The 22927-nt window shown below is 45.0% G+C and overlaps 1 protein-coding gene across 1 annotated transcript in view; it reads right to left on the bottom strand.

Annotated features, from left to right (window-relative positions):
* GDPD5 (glycerophosphodiester phosphodiesterase domain containing 5) overlaps positions 1-22927 on the bottom strand; it is an 899605-nt gene that overhangs the window by 41804 nt on the left and 834874 nt on the right. The window contains exons 10-14 of the mRNA XM_086933859.1: positions 15274-15424; positions 13458-13679; positions 6531-6688; positions 5688-5835; positions 1275-1357 (exon numbers count right to left, since the gene is read on the bottom strand). Coding sequence (XP_086789985.1) covers positions 1275-1357; positions 5688-5835; positions 6531-6688; positions 13458-13679; positions 15274-15424 — 762 coding nt within the window. The remainder of the gene's footprint in view (positions 1-1274; positions 1358-5687; positions 5836-6530; positions 6689-13457; positions 13680-15273; positions 15425-22927) is intronic.

Raw genomic sequence — 22927 nt, 5'->3', positions numbered from 1 at the left:
TGAACTTGAGATCATTCGCGTTATGAGGTAGCACAATGAAAATTATTCTCCGTAACTCATATTCATAAAAATAATGAGTTTGAAACACATGTGAAGTGTGGGCTAGATATCTCCATTTACAGAACTTGCATTTTCTCAGCTCATTTCATAAACAATGCCCCAAATAGCCTGCATGTTTGTGTGTAATTTCTCATTTGTATTACTTAACAAGAAATTCAAAAAATCCTAAAACAATATACTGGAGCACTCTAACAATTTGTTTATATAACACTGCTTGTAATTAAATAAGCAAAATAGTAAATCCATAAGTTCAAGGTCATGTGATATATTTTCGTTGTCTTTATTGTGTTTACTCGCTTCCAACCAAGTACATGATCATCAGCCGACACGTGTTTCGTCCACAATAGGACTTTTTCAAGGTGTGTGACTACAAACTGTATTTTTATTCCTTTACATACAATATATGATGTAGGACGATATAGGTGCCAGAGTACGAGTTTCTTCTAGGTGATCTCTACTGTGGTTTATTCCGTCATGGGCGACATTAGATGTTTTGGCCCACATTTCATTTTACGATGGACAAGGCAGGGATTATCTGGGCGTTCTATGCCAGTGTCACTCATGCCTGAATAGCTACACCACTTCATTGTGAGCTTGTAAATATTGATAATAAACAGATGAGAATGACTACATTTGCTATTAGAAAGAATTCAACAGTTGAATTGACCACAGGAGAGCTCAATTAGAGAAACTCATATTCTGGCACCTATATCGTCTTACTTCCTGTGTTGTGGTTGGAGGAATAAGAAATACAGTGTGTAGTCAGAAGTGTCAGCTGACAATCATGTACTTGGTTGGAAGTGTGTACAGAAAATAAAGACAATGAAAATATATCATATGAACTTGGACTTATAGACTGACATTTTTGATTATTTATCCGCAAACAGTGTTATTTAAACAAATTGTTGGAGTGCCCTAGTATATTGTTTTTAGAGTTAGTGGTGTGCTATTGTTTGGAGTAACACCATAATTGCCCTTACAGGTAGCAGGGGCGTATATGGTGTTAGACCAGTCTTTCAATAAAAAGTCTTTCTGTAGACTTTCTATCCTGAGTAGCTGAATACTCCACGATTTATCATGCTATAGTCACAGCTACCCATCTATATTTAACAGAAATTCAAAAAGAGTTGGCTGGCACCACTGGCTTTTCAGGAAGTCACCAAGCTGAATAAAAGGCCATTCCTCGGGAAGGCGAATGCAATTACAATACTTACTTCTGCAGGATGAAAATTCCCAGGATGACAGTGAATGAAATGAGATCTGCTGTTATCCAGATGAGATAGTACTCGTCAGGCGACTGCAAGAGAAAGAAAAGCAGGTGGGTATGCATAAGTTACAGGTCTATGCTATCTATTTAAATACACAGCATAATTCATGGTAACTTCACTTGCTTTCAATGTCCAACAGAGAAAAGTAGTTATGGCTTGACGCAGGATCTACAGAAAAAAACACCCAGTCCATTGAGTGTGTTTCTTTCCTACTCACTCTAACATTGGCAGACCCTCATTCATTGCTGGCGGCGTACTTAGCACCTACTGTACTTCTAGGACCTGCTCGCATTACCCCATGTGAACAAGTGGCACAACGGAGGGCGCTCCTTCAGGTATTTGACTCCCATTGATTACCCTAAGTGAACAAGGGGCACAACCGAGGACGCTCCTTCAGGTATTTGACTTCTAAGCTTACCCCATGTGTACAAGGGGCACAACGGCGCACGCTCCTTCAGGAATTTGACTCCTAAGCTTACCCCATGTGTACAAGGGGAACAACGGCGCACGCTCCTTCAGGAATTTGACTCCTAAGCTTACCCCATGTGAACAAGTGGCACAACGGAGGACGCTCCTTCAGGTATTTGACTCCTAAGCTTACCCCATGTGAACAAGGGCACAACGGAGCACGCTCCTTCAGTAATTTGACTCCTAAGCTTACCCCATGTGAACAAGGGCACAACGGAGCACGCTCCTTCAGGTATTTGACCACTAAGCTTACCCCATGTGAACAAGGGCACAACGGAGCACGCTCCTTCAGGTATTTGAATCCTAAGCTTGCCGCATGTGAACAAGTGGCACAACGGAGGACGCTCCTTCAGGTATTTGACTCCTAAGCTTACCCCATTTGAACAAGTGGCACAACAGAGGACGCTCCGTCAGGTATTTGACTCCTAAGCTTACCCCATGGGAACAAGTGGCACAACAGAGGACGCTCCTTAAGGCATTTGATTTCTAAGCTTACCCCATGTGTACTAGGGGCACAACGGCGCACACTCCTTCAGGTATTTGGCCCCTAAGCTTACCTCATGTGAAAAAGGGCACAACGGAGCACGCTCCTTCAGGTATTTGAATCCTACGCTAGCCCCATGTGAACAAGGGGCACAACGGAGCACGATCCTTCAGGTATTTGACTCCTAAGCTTACCCCATGTGAACAAGGGGCACAACGGAGGATGATCCTTCAGGTATTTGACCCCTAAGCTTACCCCATGTGAACAAGGGACACAACGGAGGACGCTCCTTAAGGCATTTGACCCCTAAGCTTGCCTCATGTGAACGAGGGGCACAACGGAGGATGTCCCTTCAGGTATTTGACTTCTAAGCTTGCCCCATGTGAACAAGGGCCACAACAGAGGACGCTCCTTCAGGTATTTGACTCATAAGCTTACCCCATGTGAACTGGGGGCACAACGAAGGACTCTCCTTCAAGTATTTGACTGCTAAGCTTACCCCATGTGAACTGGGGGCACAACGGAGCACAGTGCTTCAAGTATTTGACCCCTAAGCTTAACCCATGTGAACAAGGGGCACAATGGAGCACGCTCCTTCAGGTATTTGACTCCTAAGCTTTGGAATTCGCTTCCCCTGATCATCAGAGCCCTGAATGTAGCTTTTACATGAGCTCTTAAAGCATTTGTGTTCTCTTAAGAGTGTCTTCTGGTTGGATTCACCCTGCAGCTATAGCTGTTTTTAGAGCCATTAAATCAGCAAGTGATCATGTGCGACAAAAATATAACTTAATTAATTAGCTCCAGGTGGATCTTGCAGCAGCAATCAACGTGGCCCATCTCCAGCAAATTAAAGCCACTGGGTAAACAGCGGTTAAACCTCTAATTTCCACCATTGGGATGGGCAGTACCTTTAGAGTGAGGGCAGTAAGGAGCCATGGAATCCGAAGAAGGAGCTGTACCAAGACAGATCAGGAGGTGGGCAGGTGGGCAGAAGCCCCACAGGTAAAAACTGGACTAGAACAATAAAGATTGATATTTTGTTTCCTCATGATGGCGAGTAAGTCTTCTCCCTCAAGCTCAAGGGGTAGTTTTTTACAAACCTTTAGGACAAATATTTTGGGAAGTCATACTGACAGTGCACTTCTACAAAAAGAGGTAAGTTAAAACATACTATTAAATTGATGAGAGGGTATGTACAAATTCATTCAGCCTAGTGAGATGACACGGATGGACATGTGGGTGAGAATGAGGATTGTGAATTTAATTCTGATGACAGACAAATAGTATTCAAAGAGTCTAGGAGTGGTTGTATGGATGTGTCTTCGGTCTTTGAAGATTGTTCTGATAAGAACATTACCTGCAGTGGGAGTATTCATGTTTGAGCCCATCAGATTAACATCCCAAATCCTTCCCTGCACAAGTAGTGTTGCTAGACTTTGTGTGTTCTTGTTGCGCTAAACTACTGTATGTGCTGCAGAACACATTATCTGGTTCCCCGGACAGAATTTACCAAGGCCTATGGGGACTTGAGGACCCTGCCCTGGGCCGGGGGGCGGGATACCCGAGAATATCGCTTAAAACATTATAGTGTACCCAATATAATAGATCAGCTCATATATCCGGACATAGACAGATACTACTGAGAGGCACACCTGATAAACATTCATAATTGGATGTATGCCCTGCAGAACCACCAGCCATTCAGGCATGACCATACTCTGTTAGAACGTAGAATGCACCCACACTATCTGTATGGAAGGAGATTGTCCCAGATGCTACCGCCGCCACACAGGACGCACTGACAGTTTGGGACAGGGCCACGAAGACACTTGGTTGGTCCCACAAGATCACAAGGGAAACAAAACACCCTTATGGAAAGGGACATGGCTGCGAGAGATTGCAAAACTGACGGGATTTGGGGCATGGGATCCTATAAGTATCTCCAAGGTGGGAGATTTTCTCAACAAAGGGGACCTTATGTCCTTCTCCTCGTACAGGGGGAATACCAACCACACCCAACTCAATTCCTCAAGTACGCTCAGCTCAGACATGCCTGGCGGGCTGAGAGGATGGAGGAGACTGAGATAACTGAGTATGCACCCCTTTGAGGGCCGAATCTTGATGGATGAACTAAAAAGGGGTCCAATCTCTGCCACATATAGAACAATCCGTAACAGTATGCCAGATACCTTGCACCAGTTGCGCGAAAGATGGAAGAGATATGTGGGCGAATCAGAAGATATAGATTGGGAGGCGGCGTTGATGCATCCAAGTGAGGTTGCCATAAAATCGCACCTACATTTAATACGATTCAAAATTCCTCATAGGGTTTACTACGACCGCTGCAGGCTCCATGCCATGGGGAGAGCACCTACCCCAGACTGCCTGCAATGTGACAATGCCATCAGATCCTTTATGCACACACTCTGGGAGTGCCCCGTATACAAATCTACTGGAAGAGGATCATCCAGGAACTCTCAAACGTTTTTGAGCTGACACTGCATCTCGACCTGCAGTTTGTTTTGTTGGAGATCCCAGATGACGTTGAAATTCCACGCTTTACACTGGTCTTTAGTGCCCTAGGCTTAGTGGTGGCCAAGGGATGAGGCTAAATACTGGGGAGCATCAAAGGTACCTTCCATATAGGGATAGAGAAGAGTGATGGACCTCTACATGGCAGCAGAGAAGGTTTCATATCGTAGCAGAAGCAGTCCCCATAGGTTTTATAAGATCTGGGGGTGATGGCGAGCTTATTATGGGCTGGGTCCGAAGAAAGGACGCCCAGATGCAATGTCCGGCCTGACCGCCAGTCAGACTAACGTGATATCAGAAATGCATAGCATTGTATACTGTGAGCTGTGTTGTATTCATTGCATAAATGTGTATCTTAAGATTTCCTCTCCTAACCTCAATGTGACACTGTACACATTCCTCAGGTCTTTGTGGACAATGGTGCATGTGACTGTAATGCCTTCTTTGGTTTGTGCATTAAAGTGGAAAATATATATTTTTTTAAAGCCACATCTGTGTGAAGGTGTCCACCATGCCATTGAGCCACATGCCAATTATGTTGTGAAATTTTACAAATTGGTTTCCATTTCGAGCACTGCTCGTTTTCACGTAGAAAACCAAATGTACATTCTACTTACATGTTTTGTGAGGGTGCACACTTTCATTTACATCATGCATTCAATCCTTCACGCAGATACTGACAACGCACAGATATGGCGTTTTCATTGTGTGAAGGTTTATCCCATGCTTCAGTACAACATAAAGTACAGGTAAAGAACAGGTAGTGACAGTAAATGAGCGACACACACTTCGCCACACAACCCACAAGAAGACAGCAGTGTCAGGCTGACCTCTGTGGCACTACTTTACTCAGTGCTCACTTATGTGTTACTTACCATTAACCAGACCGGATATGACATCTTATTGAGAATGTGAGGCGCATCCGACGTCACAGACTGCACCCCTGTACACCACAGTACTGAGTAAAGCCACGGCTCGTTCACGTTGTACAGATTAGTGCTTAGATTCCCTGATGTGTACTTCCTGGCAAAAGAAATAAATATTATTTTTTTAACAAATTACAATGAAGTGTAAATATAATTAGAAAAGGAAATTTAATAGGACAGTGTACCGTGCTACAATCTGAATACTTCAAGATGCTGAGAAATGTGATTCTCAATGAAAAAGAAAAGTTTAGAAGAACAAAACTAAGCTGGAAGTGAGCATCTCATGAAAGCATATGAATGCAGCCCTGCTCTCTTTTTCTCCCTCCCTCTAAGGACTTTTATAGACCTCTCTGATATAAGGAAACCAGTGGAAAAGACATGGTAAAACAAAATAATTCTGACATTAACCTGTGTGCAAAAGGAAGCGGGAGATTATTCCCCTCTAAAAAGAAGAGCGAGCTTGGGAATTTAGTAATAGTCTGAAAATTAGGCAGAAGGGGATGCATTATGCATTATGTTGCAGATACATAATTATGCGGAAAATGCCTCAACCAAAGAACCAAATCATTCCATTGTCTCTGCTCATAACTCAAGAAAGCATGGATTTAATTCATACACAGTCACGAGGGAAGCAGATTTATGGTTTGACTAGGAAGCAAAATGTGCCCTTTGTAGGAAAGATAGAGCACAGGCAGAATTCTAAGGACAGAATACGGAGAGCTCAGAGTTATCATTCAAGCACTTATTGCAATCAAAACCACGTCAGATCCAGTGTTCGGATCGGGGTCGTACCTGATGTCGTCGCTGCTGGCTTGCGTGTACCTCAGGTTCAGTTTGGTGATCCCCCGCTCTCTCAGATGCTTGACGTCCATCTTGATGCCCGTGGCTTGCTGGAAGCCTGGAGCCATCTCCCTCACCCACTGTCTTTCGGAGTCTGAGAGCCAGATGACCTGCAGGCACAAACAAATCAACGCTAGCGGATCTTCTCCCTCAACCCACAATGTGGTCAAAGTCCTACCAATGACTCACCAGGGAGCAACATTGGCCTTAACCAGTGATTTCTTGAGGCCTCTCTTTCTGGACAAAAACGTACAGGATAAAGCAGCGATGTGGGTCATCTTCGGCGAACAAATCCCACCCATCGATCATTCAACGCCCTATTCTAACAGATTGCACACTAATGGCAAAAGTACAGGACTTACCGCACTCTGCCTACACAAAAGAGCCTTCAAAGCAATAGGTGTTTGGTACCAGCAACCTGTAGTGGAAAAAACACTAATGTATGACGGTATTCCGCATACGTTAATCACACATGCCATGGGAACATCGTCATTAGGATGAACGCGTCCTTAGCATGCATTCGTTCTGCCCGTAAGTCAGTATAACAACTTGCGTGGGGTGGTGGGTGGGATTTTGGAATAGTTTAATTTACTATTCAAACTCCGGTCTGCGCAACAGCAGGGTGTTGGACTTTAATTCCAACACCATTCCACCACTGCGAGACCCCCTAAAGCAAGTCGTTGTAGCGACTTTAGTGCAGAACGGATGGGTGCTTGAGATGCGTTCGCTCTGTTGCTGGCGCTGTGAAGGCACAGCGTGATTGGGGCTTCGTCTTAAAGGATGTTTCCCAAAAAACACATCAGAGCAAACACCAAGATTCGCTGCTGAGTTATACAACTACACTGCAGGAGGAGGGAATGAGCATGGCCTCTGTCTGAGCATAGGGGAAACAGATGGGATTCCTGTTTACTAGGCTCCCAAGAATAGAGGCCAGCCAAGAAACAGCTCAAACACGTCGCTTACAACAGTGGCTAACTATGAAATGGCCAAGCTAGGTCTTTCCTTTCAGCTGCCTACAACTTCACTCTGAAGTCCAACATATTCCAAAAGACGTGCACAATAACATGGTTTAAAATAGGATAAAGTTAACAAGTCCTTTTGATGGTGGTGATGCCACATATATTGTTTACTGCTGCACAAGGCAAATATTTACAGCTTAACAAAATTCTGCGAAATGACAAATGTATGCATTTGTACCACTGATATCGACCCCACATTCATTTGGGCTTTATAAATTATTTCTAGTAGCACCTGGCAAGGGTGTATCAATTTATGGAAAATCTAGAGAATCAATTTCCAAATGTATTTCTGGGTGAGCCAGTGCATATGATCCCAGTATTAATGCTAGTCATGAAGTCACAGAAATAGTACTCATTTGTTCAAAGATCAAGAGAAATGAGGCACGGGGGGGCTTGGGGGGGGGGGGGGCGGCGGAGGGGGCACGGGGGAGTCTAAAATGATTCCCATGAGATATCACTAGAATATCACCTTTGGGAGACTCAACATCCACATGGGTAGGTTTCTTGTACATTCTATGCATCATGAATGGTCTTATTCACTTAATTTCATCATGCATTTGCTGCAGCTAGGAGACTTCGCTTGAAACGGCATGGTAAGGAAGCATAACATAAAGGGTTTCATATGACTCCGGACGTTTGACATGGGTTTTGGACCTCTAAAAGAATTACATCAGTTCTAAGCTTACATCTCATTAGCCCACCTGGACAGTATCATATACTTTTAGTCTTCATCTCAAGAGGCAATCTGTGGACCAAAGCTCTTCCACTTGACACAGCCATCATCAAGACATCAGAAACCTGCACCAGGTGAGTGCTGCTGCTGTTCTGAGAACCTGGATCTCCCTCCACACCAACATCTGTTAAATTCCGGTCCCCCATCTTACCCTCCTCTCCATTGCTAAAAAAGTGACTAACAAATTCCTCTTACTTATTATAGTTTAACAAAACTACAGAGGTAAAGTTACTCTTCCTTTTCTCTATGTTTTCAATTACCTTCTTTCTTTTCTTATTCCTAACTAAACTACAGTTCCTTTCTCTCTTTAGTTTTGTTATTCACTCTTCTATGTAAAGGTCTCTGATGTCTTTGGAAGAGGACACCCTCTATAAAAACACTAAATAAACAAATAATCACCACTGACTTCCTTTAGGGTTTATGGTCAATCCCTTGTGTAGGTCAGTACAAAGCCTTGCACACATTAACATACATGGTTTCTTGAATCAGGTGACCTTATTTTCCTGCACCTGTGAAATATGTTGTTCTGAGCATTAGGTGCTGAGGCGCTGTGTTGTACATTTCTAAAACCCTCTGTTACTCTAAGGAGTGTCCTGGCACTCTGCACCTGCAGTAAAATATAGCTGAGCGAAGCAACACTTATCCTGCTTAATAGCCATGTTTTCAGTTTCTTCTGAGGGGGGGGGGGGGGGGGGTTGGGAGGGGGGGGGAGGAGATGTTTTGAGGTAGATGAAATGCACCTTAACCCCAAAGGGAGTTTGTTTCGAAAGTGAAGTTCCCAAAAATGAAAAGGACCTGTCCCCCGTTCTGGACCATCGAATCCTAGGGATTTTGGCCAAAAAGAAGTTTGCGAGCACAAAAACCTGGAAGGAGCATAAGAGCAAATTCTTGCTCTGAGGTACCCTGTGCCAGACAGATGAAGAGCCCTGTGAACCAGTAGCAATGTCTTGAAAAGGATCCTGTTCCAGAAGGGAAGCCAATGCAGCTCTCTAAGATAGGGGGATACATGATTTCTCAGTGGCAAGCCGAGAAGCGTGCGCGCTGCTGCATTTTGGACCACCTGCAACTTTCTGATCAGGTAATCAGGCAGGCCCAAATACAGTGCACTGCCGTCATCAAGCCTATATGTTGTAAGATGAGACCAGTCAAACGTTTGAAAACGTTGTGGTGTTCACATCTATAGCATTTCATAAGAAGACATACATTTGACTTCGTTCAGAGTTTCCTTGTTTTCAAATGTATTTTCCTCAAATGAGATTCAAATAAAATCATCTACTTCCTTACCTTTTTAGTATCTCTCAATAAAGAGGGATTGTGTTAAATAGATTTATTAGTGCAGATGTCCTATAAAGGCTTCTGTGAAAAATTGGGTTGTTAGTGCGTGGGGTGTTAACCCTGTTCAGGCAACAGCCACAATAGCTGACCGGGTGAACGACTAAAGTCGCTAAATTAACCTATGGTTAATCGTGTGGTAGACGACGTAACAGAGAAGATTTCTAAGTTCGGACATAGTCTCTTTTTTTGGAAGTCGAAAACTTCCAGTGGAACAAGGCTGCAACAAACAAGAGTTACACAAGGTTGGATACCCCTTTTCAGAGGACTGTTGAACAGGATTTGCTGCTGCAGAGAAGAACGTAGCTGGAGCAGCTGTGTAGTCATGCCGACCGGCAATGCGCCTTGGGTGGATAGACAAGCAGGTTGGTGCTGGTCTCCTCTCGATTCTCAGAGTAGTTTTAAGCCAAATATTTTCTAAGTCCCTAGTGTTGGATTGTGGCTATCTGGGCACTTTTAACACCACCTTCAAGGGTCCCGGACTGGAGGGGCACAATTTGAGGTGAAGTTACAGCCTACTCAGGCAGAGTCCAGGTGCATGTTCAAGATGGTTGGAGCCTTTTCTGTCCCTGGACTTTTCATCAAGAGGCCAGCCAACTAGCCCTTGGAGACACTCTGGTAGTTCTGGGTTCAAGAAGAGGAACAGGGCTCAAACAGCATGGCAGGCCTAAGAGGGTTCAAGGCAGGCTTTACACAGCAATGTAGTCCTTCCAGGTGTAGTAAAGCGGCCCGCTAAAGTACACATCAGCCCACACCAGCAGGCAGCCATCTGAGAGACTTTCTGCAGGTTCAGAAAGTGAACTGAAGAGTGGGTCTGATGGTCTGATTTTTATACCCTGTGCCTTCTTTGAAGTAGGAGATGTTTCTAGACCTCTTCCTGTGAAGTTTCCTTCCTTCCCTGACCAATCTCCAAGCTGGCTGCTTGAACAATAAACTGGCGACAAGTTTTTTGTGTGGAGGCAGGGCACAGCCCGTTCAGTTGTAAGTGGGTTTGTACCCAGCACAACCCCCTCCCCATCCTGCAAGTGATGCCCCACCCAGGAACACCTAATCCCTCTATTGTGTTGCTGTCTGGGAAGAATAAAGAAAGTCCAACTGTCAACTACACCCAGTCATGGGATCCATTGACAAGCTGCAGGCATTAAAGAGCTGACGGAGGAAAATGCCAGCTTTCTAAATGTAATTTTAAATCTGACTTGACCATTAAAAAGGAATGTAAATTACAATTTCTCAGACACCAAACATCACACGTTCACCTGTTCTCAATCAAAAGTTAGCACTTATTAAATATAATAAGGCAATTCAATGTTATCCTATGGGAGAGTTAGCCCTCGCAGTAACGAAAAACAAAAGTAAGAGCTTTTCACTACCAAGATATGTAAAACTCAAAAGTACTTGTCCAATCTTTTAATTGCAGTGTACTCTGCCCTATGGTCTACTTAGGTCCTACCTTAGGGCTGACTTACTTGCAAGAAATGACTTGTTTAAGGTTTGGCAATGGGGTTATTTTGTCAAGTCAAATTGGCAGTTGTAAACTGCATTCAGGCTGTAATGGCAGGCCTCGGCCATCTTTTAAGGGCTACTTAAGTGCACAATAAGTGCTGAAGGCCCAGCATTTAATTTTTGCTGCCCAGCTTACGTCAAAGCAGGAAAAAGTGGATCATCTCGGTCAGCTTTTAGGTGTCAGGGATCATCTTATTGCTTTTCGAATTTTAAAAACAGAGGCTAGGAAAAGTTTGGTTTTTGCTGCCTCTTGCTCCTTATTTGCAGTATGGAGGATCAGGCAAAAGATGTGCCTCTAAACGTCTGCTCATTTTAAACTAATGTATTTAATATTTGTATCCAGTTTTAACCTGTTTTATGTATTCTGTATTTATCTGTTTTTTAATATTTCATGGGGGTCAATTCATGCCATGCTTTTTTATTTGATCACTTTTGTGGCATACAGCCGAAATACCCATATATGGTATATAATTTTACTAAGGAATTATAAGTAAATTAAATATGCCAATTCAGTGTAAGCAAATTTTACCATGATTTAGCTAGTGAGCAGAATCCCTTCAGCCCTTTTTAGAAGTGGTAAAGTGCACAGAGTTCTAAGGCTAACAAAAAGAAATTCAGCAAAAATAGGAGGGGTGAAAGCAACATGTTTGGGTGACCCTGCAGAGAGGGCCAAGTACAACAGCCACAACCTCAATCAACCAGATGCCAACACAGTTGATCCCAGGTACATCGAAGACAACTTCCTCTACCATGATCTTTACTTTGATTTGTCAGACTTTTGACTGAGATTGTACATCCAAATTGCAGGGACTGAGGTTTGAATATCAAATCTAACCAGACAAAGCATTGGCCATGGTTGATGTAATGGTTTCCACGTATAACCTCTGCTATAAAGTCTCCTTGGGCAGCAGGGTACCACATCATGCACCGAACTACTGACACATTCTAAATTTGTCTTTGCTTGATTATTATTCCTACATCGCTTGATTCTGCCTACGTCCCCCCCCATTTTGGGTCGAAAGGTAAAACACTAATTTAAAGCACTCATGCATTTTTCCTGTCTGCTTATCGACCATTGGGTCTGTCAACAGCATACACAATCAGTGAATGTCCTTGCAGCAAACCAAAGGCAAAAGAGTGGCTTGAAGCCAAGTGCTGCTGAAAAATGCACGTAACAAGGATGCTCTACTTGCAAAATAAATTTACTTCCACCTCTTGTTGTAACAAAGGAATTGTCTCTCAGCAAACCAAGTGCACAGGTGGATAATAGGCTAGATATTATATTACACTTAAAAAAAACATGTCACACTAAAATACTCTTTTCTTTAATTCGTACTCCAGAAGCAGGGATTTTAAAAAAGCTGATCAGTATTAAAATATTATAATGAGCCACCCTGAATAGGAAAACAAAGTACACTTCTTAACAGTCTCACAAACCAACTGAATGTCCGGCAATGAGGAATGCCGGCAGCAGCAAAGATAATCAAGAATAAACAAGAAAAGACCACTAACATTTCAAACAAAATGAGGTGGCCTAGAGTGAGCCCTGTAATTTATACCACCCAAAGACTGGTCTGTTGTGCCTCCTCCCACCTTCTCTTTATATAATGCTTGCCAACTGTGAGGCCATTGACTGCCTCATAGAAAGTGACTTTATTAGGACAACGGTTAATAGCATCCCATGTGGCGAGTCAGTGTTTTTATCCGGTTTTGCCCGAGAGAGAGGTCAAGCTCACTTCTGGTCCTACTTCTCATCCTGTGGGCTCCTGTTACCAAATGGGTCAGTAGGACAGTTCCTGCATCACTGGTGCCTTCAGAGTCTGCCTTCCTTGTTTGCCCAGGTCAGTGTAAAGATGACCACCGCCAGAGGTCCCCTGCACTAGCCCACCGCCCATGACAAGTAGGCGGACGGAGCCAGGCTCCAAGGGCTCCCCGGCAACAGGAAAGTAAAGAGAAGCGTTTGCTCCTTGTGTTCTAAGCCCATTCTGCTTCTCCATGCATCAGATCACAGGAGTGGTTTAGTGCCCAAGGAAAAAACTATCAGAACAATCAAAAACCACCCACAAAGTAGATAAACTGCTCTTGACAGAATAATGTCAATAGAACATTTGAAAGAGGCAGCTAATTTTGATTATAAAGCATAGAAGCAACAACAATGTAAGGGCATAAAGTGAACTCTAGAATGATGACTTAATAGGCTCCTCAATGTGTTCCATCGTGTTGCTTACAAACCTTGGATCAATTATTTATCCCTAAGAGAGTGGTGCATGCCTCTTTACGCAAGTAACTCACGAGTCGTTGTGGAATCCGGGACCTCAGAATGGTCTGCAAGGTAGCATTGATGTAGGTGCCACGGTAGGGATGTTCTGCTGGTGGAACTGGGATGTTCAAGAGCAGCGCTGTGTTGTTGTCCTTTGCTATCTGCAGCAGGTCGGTCAGTTTGCAGAGAGACTGGTTCCCCGCTTCGAAACGAGCAGCGTCGGAGAAGGAACTGGTGGTCCAGAAGGGGTTATTCTGAAACAAGGAAGGCTGAGGTTACTGTGTGGCAACATACCTCAGCACATGGCAGGTAAGTACTAGCATCACATGATGGCCTCAAGACAATGATGATAAAAGTCACTTCGTCACGAACTGGACTCAAATTTTTGAAAAACATCACAACTCAATATCAATTTACAACAATTGAGGGAATTCTAGACGGCAGCTGTCAATAGCAGTCTTGTTTTACAGTACTTGTCGACTTACTTTATAGACAAAGAGAGAAGCTGGAGTTGTCTATGATGTCACTTTGAATCCTGAGGTGGAAAAATCCTAGCTACTGACAGCTAGCCATCTAAGGTACTAATGAACAGCCTGCGCTGAAACACCAGCTCCATCACCCACAACAAACTACCCCGAAAACAGACAAATGCCTTGTGCCCCATCACACTTCAAATGTCTTGCCCTTCCTCTTACACCTCTTATTCCCTATTCTTTTTTGACTTGATCTCTTCTCATTCTCTTCCACTAAATTCAGTAGCTACCCCCACCTCCCAAAACAAAAGGACCTTCCCTCATGCCACACTCTCTCATTGGGCTGAGTCTTCTCTAGTGGCCACTCAGCCTGACAGCGGTGCTCTCCATTCTCTCTGTGACGGCCACAACCAACCCCAGAAGGAAATCACCCGACATTTGTGGACCTACAGGTGAGGGGTTAGTTGATGGCACTCGAGCATTCACACACCTTCTCCCTCCAATCAAGGGTGGCAGGAAAAGACTGGAGGAAGGCGGGTGGGGTGGAAGAATATTGTCCCCCATACCACCACCTCATTTGGGTGTTTGAAGGCTGAGTGGAGGTGGCAGGTTGGTGTCTGACAAAGCAGTCTGCAGAACCAGACTTTAAGGACTTTTCCACAACTCTTAGGAAACTCGCTTTCCATTGTTCCTACATCAGAGCATGCTTTTCCTGCTGTTATCTTACTACAGAATGACAGAGTTCTTGCAAGTAGTTGTGTTTGAACAAACTGTTATTTGTCAAAGGGCAAACATGAGCTTGTACAACCCATTTCACAGTACAATCTATACTTCAAAAGGTGTATCCATTATGATAGTAGCATAATATTATGAGACTTAACCCTTTGACCGCAGCCGGAATTTCCCCGCGGTGAGGGAAAATTCCACACGTGCGCACGTCGGACGGCTCCAGGCCATCCGATGCACACGCCCACCGTGACGTCGGACGTTTAAAATATAATTCGCAGAGAATAATGTTATGTATGTCAAAGACGAATGCTAATGATATCACACTAAAACGTCTACATCCCCTATTTGGCACTGACATTTGAGAGTGCCTGCCTACCTGGACCTCCCAAAAGGTACATTCGCTTTATAATAACACACCTTTACTTGTTTCATGGAAACGCCACGCCCACTAGATGTAAAATGAATACATATCATATGTTTCAAAGGCTGACAAACTTGTGGCATTACTATTTTTATGATTTGCCCCGTTAGGTTGGTGTAGAATGGCCAAGTAAGGACACATGCTACTTTTCAGCCCCAAATCTGTCACAACCATGGGTTTGGAACTCCTCTTCACAGGAGGTGGCATGCAGGTGAGACAGCTTACTTTGAGGAACCATGTCCCAGCATTCAGCCTCTCCAGCTCGGTCCAGTTGAACATGGAGGGATGCTCCTGAGCCAGCTGTGGAAACACCTCCTCGACATTGGTCGTCCGCTTCAGTGTTCTGTCGTGCATCAAAAACGGCACGCCGTCATAACTGCAAAGGGTTCAACAAGCGGGATTAGTCTACAAGGCGCGATACAGAGACCTCACCAGCCCACTACCAGTAACCAACCACCACCCCGCAAGCATATCGCCAATACTCTAGAAGCAAGGGAGTTCTGAACTAGGGCGCAATAGACTAGTTATTTATAAACAAGCTGATCAAATGTATCATCTACTTGACATCAATCATACACGTGTGTGTGTGTATATATTTATATATATATATATATATTTATATATATATATATATATATATATATATATATATATATATATATATATATATAAACACATTACACGATTCATTTGAATACCTCATAGCACTGGTCCAAGACATTAAATGTGAAACCGTAAGATGCAGTTCATTAGTTTCTTTATTATTTCATAGCACCATTTTTCACAAATATTCAATCATACATTTGCAACTATTTAACATCCTTAGCGCCCTTGCATACATGTAAAGAAAAGCAATACACGTCTGTATTTGTTAATGTGATTTGTACGATCTGCTAGGGAGGGATTCTTTATAATTTGCAGAAAAAACATGTTTGACTTCCTAATTGGACGACCAGAGTCTGTTTATAGTGAGTCATGTTTGATCACTCCAAGAATTGTTGATACGTTTTGGCCCATATGTCATTTCTGTGCCTCTGCAGGACACATTTTAACAAGGACCTGGTATTGGAAGTTACTGTTTCTTAACCGGAAAGTTTATCACAGTTCCTCTAATGAACCTTTGAACTTTGTAACACAAGTTGTTGATTCAAACCCTCGGTAAAAGCACAGAATTGAAAAACACCAAAGGCCGACTTTGTCTCCAGTCAGCTGGCCCAATGTCCAGCATGCCACCAGCACATCACCAGCCTTATTCTCAATTTCTTTGTAATGGTAACGATGGAGCCAATATGTTTCATCACACCATAAACATAATGTTTGTGCAGTGAACAGGAGCCTTTTAATAGGATTTCAAACTGTGCTGCCCTTGGCCAACAGCACCAGAACACACCAATGTATGTTGTAAACTCATTCTGAATATATATATTTTAAGCAGTTACCTCCACATAACTGCATATGGAATTCTCCTACAATGCTACAGTCTTGTCTATATATATATACATATATTCACAGCTCCTCTGCCAGACCAAAGTCGACACACCAGCACTCGCAGTAAGTAAAACCAAGTAGGTTTATTGCACAAAAGGAAAAACGCGTTTCGGCACTTGCCTTCGTCAATATATATATTCTGAATATATATATTTTAAGCAGTTACCTCCACATAACTGCATATGGAATTCTCCTACAATGCTACAGTCTTGTCTATATATATATACATATATTCACAGCTCCTCTGCCAGGCCAAAGTCGACACACCAGCACTCGCAGTAAGTAAAACCAAGTAGGTTTATTGCACAAAAGGAAAAACGCGTTTCGGCACTTGCCTTCGTCAATATATATATTCTGAATATATATATTTTAAGCAGTTACCTCCACATAACTGCATATGGAATTCTCCTACATTGCTACAGTCTTGTCTATATATATATATATACATATATATATATATATATATATATATATATATATATAATTTGTGCTAGTTTGAATGCAAGCAGGAGCTGTCAAATTTAGCATATCTGAAATTACAACAAATGATGTAGCAGTCAGTCATACTGTTAAAGATTAGACTGCAAAACGTCAACATTATCGGCGCCATCTTGCCCCCTTTCCAGGCCCATTCGTGCGCGTAAGCGGCAGCCATTTTGAGCACCATGGCCTCCCTGCCCCTCACTAATAGCCAGCGCGTCTCTCTCTCTCTTAACCTCGCAAGCATTCCCCCGCACGCTGACAACCCCCCCGCTCTCTCATGCCTTGGGTCATAAACCCCTCTCCAGCGCAGCTTCACCACGGAATCCCATCCTGTTCCCAGCGCGACACCTCCCTTCATTCCTTTCATGGCCTCAAACCCTTTTGATGCAAACCCCCTTTTCCTGTGTCCCCGTTTGTCTTCCTCGTTCCCAGGCTGCCACCTGACCTTGCGGATACTGTTTATTACCCCGTACAGTAGGAAGTTTCCCCTCCCCATCAAAAGACCCCCGAACCGATCAAAGCCCCCACCCCATGAGATCCGATCAACCCCACGCATTCCGTGAATCGGCGGAATGCCCTGCTGTGCGACCACCATCACCTGTTGTGACCGGGGTGGGGAATCCAACTGTAAATGTATGTGGGAACGGGTCTGGAGGGGAGATTCCGAGGATGTTCTTTCAAGTATTAAAATATTACGAGAATGTGTTATGTGCAATAAAGGTCGTAAACTCTAGTATAAGAGGCCCGGCCTCAGAGATGTGGTTAGAGCACCTCGTGACGATACTTGCTGTCTGAATTGATGTGTTCTCCTCCGGAGAGAATAAAATCCTCGTTTCCCGCCTTCCAGTCTCCAGCGCCTGCTTCTTCATTGATTAATATTGGTGGGTCATAGAGGCGATACCGCCGGGCAACATAAAAGGGTCTTTGGTTACCGGTTGTCTTTGGAACCCTTTTTAACAATTGGCGTCCCAAACGTGGGGCCCATCAGCGACTCGTGGATCCAGTGGGAGAGGTCCTGACGACAGAGTGAACGACTGCAACGATCGGAAGGTACCCTGTCCGATAGACCCTCGTCTGACAGCCGATCATCCGAACTTCACTGGTTCCGAACAGACCTCTCTCGAGTGATCTGCGGTCCTGACTGGGAACCATCAGGAGTGCCACGAGAAGTACGAAGAGAAGAGGACGATCGGGCGCTGGATTCGGAAGACGAGAAACTGTCCATGCGGTCCGGGTAAGGTCGTGTAAACACGACGAATTGCGAAAGTGATAGATAATTGAAAGAAATTGATAATTGTTGTGAAAATACTAGTATTACTCTTTGTTAATTTATTGGAGATTCACTGTCTACAAACGGAGAAACAACAGGCTCTCCCTTTATAAACAGCGAAGGATAGGTACGCACCCGTCGGACCTATTTTTCTCCCCCACTGAACAATTGCCCCTCCGCCCCATTGATTAACTGTTATAGATTGTTTTCTGGAGATTCTCTGTCTGAAAACAGGGAAGATTAGGTCCCCTCTTTACAGATAGTGAAAGGGTAGGTGACGCGAACCTTTGCGAGCCTACTTATTCTCCCCATTGACCATATTGATTTTTTATTTTTGACCTAACGTTGATTGATTGCTCAGAATTGGTTCATGAGGTATTCACTACGTGCAAACAACGTAGAATAGAAATATTCTGTCTAGTCTTTGCGCGCAGTGATAAGATAGGTAGTGCTGATTATTATCCCATTGTGATCCGTCATGCCTGTCTTCTCCCCACTGGTCAGTAGCCTGTTTAACCCGGACCGCTTATTAGAGATGAACCATCCGGCTCCGCTGGAAGGCACCCCTAATAAGGACATGTTCACAAAGCATGGATTAGTCGCTATAGCCTATAGCCAACTGTGGCATAAATATACGAAAAAGGATCGAGAAAGTCAGTGGCCACTGATAGGATCCTTCGAAGACGATAGAATAATCACACTAGAAACAGCTCTTGGTAAAAACAAGACGACGTCCACTATGCTTGACAGCTTCGGCATGTGGCGAAAAGAAGCCGAACAACGCAAAAAGAGAACTGAGAGTAGGTTGGGAAAAGAGCTGCGGAAAGCAGCCCACCTAGCAGCCCAGAAATTAGAGAAAGAGATAAAAGAAAGAGAGGATACCAAACAGAAGCTAGAAATAGAAACATCAAGCCAGTGCCTGGTTAGAACTCCCTCCACGCTCTACCCTGATTTGCACTCGAAACAGCGAACCAACGATGATCTGCTGCTAGGTCCTCCGATCATCCACATGCCCCCTCCATATGCCCCTTCCCAACCCTTAGCCCAACACCCACTATCCCCAGGTACCAGCGAGAGCAGCCCCGCGGCTTCAGCCCCCATGGCCTCCGTGCCGGCTGAACTCCTCGTATTAGATGTTACGCAAACGACAACGCCGGGCGACCCAGAAGCCCGAAGGGTTGGTCCTGTTAGAGCATATAGACTAAGCAAACATGAACGAGCAGGGGTCGATAAGATAGCGAAGATACTGGTAGAGAAGAGGGAGGATGAAGAATCCGTCATGGATGTGTTTAATTCTTATACTGGGAGTCACAGACGACACTTTACTGTACAACTGTGTTACCACGTCTTAAACGCATACGAGGACCGATATCAAGAAAAAGGTCCACAGAGCCTAACGACTCTGTACCGGAAGGTTGATATCGGGGATGAGAGTGAGAGTGATGTGACGGACCTCCTTACGCGTACGCTTGAGGTTTTCCGCCACCTCACTGAACAAAAGCCAAAAACCGAATCCACTACCTCCGTAGCAATCAACCCACAAACTGAACGACCTAACACTATGATGCCGATACGAGAGGCTGCCCCTTACTGGGTTCCTCCACGAGGTGAAGGGACTCACGATGATGCAAACAACAAAGACGCAAAGGGAAGGGTAGTGTACAATTGGGTCTACCAACCATGGGACCGGCAAGAGATTCTGACCTTCCGGAAATCTCTGCCAGACCTACGTAAAAACCCCACCGCCTTCTATACTGAGTTGGGTACGGCCCTAGGATCGACGATTATGACTCTAGCCGACATCGACTTGTTTTTCGGGTTATGTCTGCCAGCTGATGTGTGGAAGCAAATCCGGAAAGTCGACCACACTGAGCTGTTTGGACATAACTGGTCACAACTTGATGGCATAGATAGACAACGAGAACCCGGACAAAAGCCTTTAAAAGCCATTTTGGACCTCCCGGATAAAATTGTGCAGAAATTAAAAACCATGATCCCAGAAAAGAAAGTGGACTGGTCGATAGTAACGGCTTGTCGCCAGAAACCCCAAAAAGATGTATCGGAATACTTCTCCCGGTTTGAAACGGTGTTCTCCGATTACAGCGGCCAGGACCTGACCACTGCAACCGGACACCATCTGTTTGTCCAGAATTACGTTAAGGGCTTATCACCTGAGGTCTCGCAGAAACTGCAGGCCAGTGAAAGTAGTTGGGCAGCCTCCAAACCTACGGCTATCCTTCAGATGGCCCAATATTATGAACATCAGAAAAACGAAAACGACAGAACTACAGAGAGAAAGAAGAAAGAATTAAAGGAGAGGGTGATGATAGCACAACTGCAAGGGGTTACTCTGGGACGAGACCAATACCGGGGAAACCATCAGATGAACGTCCCTAAAACGGCACCTCCCAAAGACCGTGCTTCAACTCCCCACATTGGACGTACAGACATTAGGGAAGACCAGTGTGCCTTCTGTAAAGGATCGGGCCACTGGAAATCACAGTGCCCGGTTCTTTTGGAACTTACCAGAAATAGGGATCCTAGAGATTCAGCAAACGAACCAAGAAATAGGGGACCACAGCGAGGGCCCCCAAACAACGCAACTAATGATAGATCCAGTAGACCGAACACATTTGATCGACCCCGACAAAACCAATGCCAGCAATCTGACTACGATGACGTTCATGACTTTGCATAGGACTGCCTAGGGCAAGGGAGGGATCCAGTCGAGCTCCATGTTGACCAGCAAGGCCCTTATGTCACTGCTAAGGTCTTGGGTACAAAGTCACCATTCCTGGTAGACACTGGCGCAACACGTAGTGCATTATCTAAACGACTGATTCCAAGGGCACCCTTGTCTGGCTTACTAATAACATCGACAGGTTTCGATGGGACGCCCTCCACTAACCCTTTGTCCGCCCCAATCCTCTTTGACTTAGAAAACAACACCACTGACACCACGTTTTTACTCTCCTCCAATAGCCCTGACGCAATTATGGGACTCGACCTATTGAAACACTTCCGAGCAACGATTAGATGTTCTCAAGATGGAGTCCGAGTTTTTCTTTACGACAATCCTGTTCTGCTTAGACAGTGCCCCCCCAGACACATGTTTTCCATCACCGACGCCGACACTTCCCTGCTCGACACTCTGCCTCCGTATCTGTGGGCCAAAACGGATTCGGATGTAGGGCGCATGATGATCGACCCAGTACACATCACTGTTCGACCAGATGCAACACTCCCAAAACTTCCACAATATCGAATATCACCCGAGGGCGAGAAGGCATTGGTAGAAATCATCCAATCACTGATAGACGCAGGAGTGGTAGAGGAAGTAGTTAGCAACATTTGCAACAGCCCAATCTTGCCCATCATTAAGAAACAGGGAGAAGGAGATGAGAAAGCATACCGCTTCATCATTGACCTTCGAGAGATCAACAAAGTGGTGGTACCCCAGTACCCTGTGGTCTCAGACATTACCACCATCCTGACTTTGATTCCCTCCACTGCCACCACCTTCACTGTCATTGACCTCAAAAATGCATTCTTTTCTATCCCCATCCACCCAGACAGCCGATATCTCTTCGGCTTCACCCTAAAAGCCCGCTCATATAGGTTCTGCCGAGCACCCCAGGGCTACACAGAAAGCCCTAGCATCTACAGCCAGGCCCTCAAGAGACAACTGGATCAAGTCCAGTTACCCGATGGAGTGGTATTAGTACAATATGTCGACGACATCCTCTTGGCAGCCGACACCACTCCACTAGCTGTCACAGCCACCATTCAACTCCTGCATTTCCTTGCAGGAAATGGCCACAAGGTCTCTAAGAAGAAGTTGCAATTCTGCCAACCCCAGGTCACTTACCTAGGCCACCTTTTGTCCAAAGACGGAAGGAAACTGACTCCTGACCGGATCCAAACCATTCTCGACACCCCCGTCCCTAAGACCCAGAAACAGGTCCGCTCCCTACTAGGCCTCACCTCCTTCTGCCGACAGTGGCTGCCCAACTTTAGCCTCGTAGTAAAACCACTGCTTTCATTGTTAGCAAAGGACGTCCCTCTCCCACTCCCTTGGACCCCTGAGTGTCAGGCTTCTTTCGTGCAACTACGAGATGCCCTCTGCTCAGCCCCTGTGTTGGGTACCCCCGATTACACAAAGCCCTTCTCCCTTTACACCCATGAGAGGGAGGGGTGCGCTTTATCTGTCCTGACCCAGTCCATTGGCCCAAAGCAACGACCATGCGCTTACTTCTCAGCCACTCTTGACCCCGTAGCCAGAGCCCTGCCTGCTTGCCTTCGAGCCGTAGCTGCTGCCGCGATCTCTATCCGACAGAGTGAGGGGATCGTGCTCTCGAATTCCCTCACAGTACTGGTACCCCATGCAGTTGACACCCTCCTAAACCAAACCAAAACGCAACACCTGACAAGTGCACGACTGACAGGGTACGAACTGACTCTGCTCGCACCCCACATCACACTGAAGAGATGCACCACACTTAACCCAGCAACCCTGCTGCCCTTACCAGAAAACGATCCCAATGCGCACCCTGTACACGACTGTGTGACCCTCACAGACGAACAGACCAGAAGTAGGGTTGACCTCAGAGACACGGCTTTCCCCGACCCCGACGGAGA

Source organism: Lissotriton vulgaris, chromosome 8, assembly GCF_964263255.1.
Source record: "Lissotriton vulgaris chromosome 8, aLisVul1.2, whole genome shotgun sequence".
In the NCBI taxonomy this organism is placed as follows: Eukaryota; Metazoa; Chordata; class Amphibia; order Caudata; family Salamandridae; genus Lissotriton; species Lissotriton vulgaris.
This window is presented reverse-complemented; position numbering and strand designations above follow the sequence as displayed.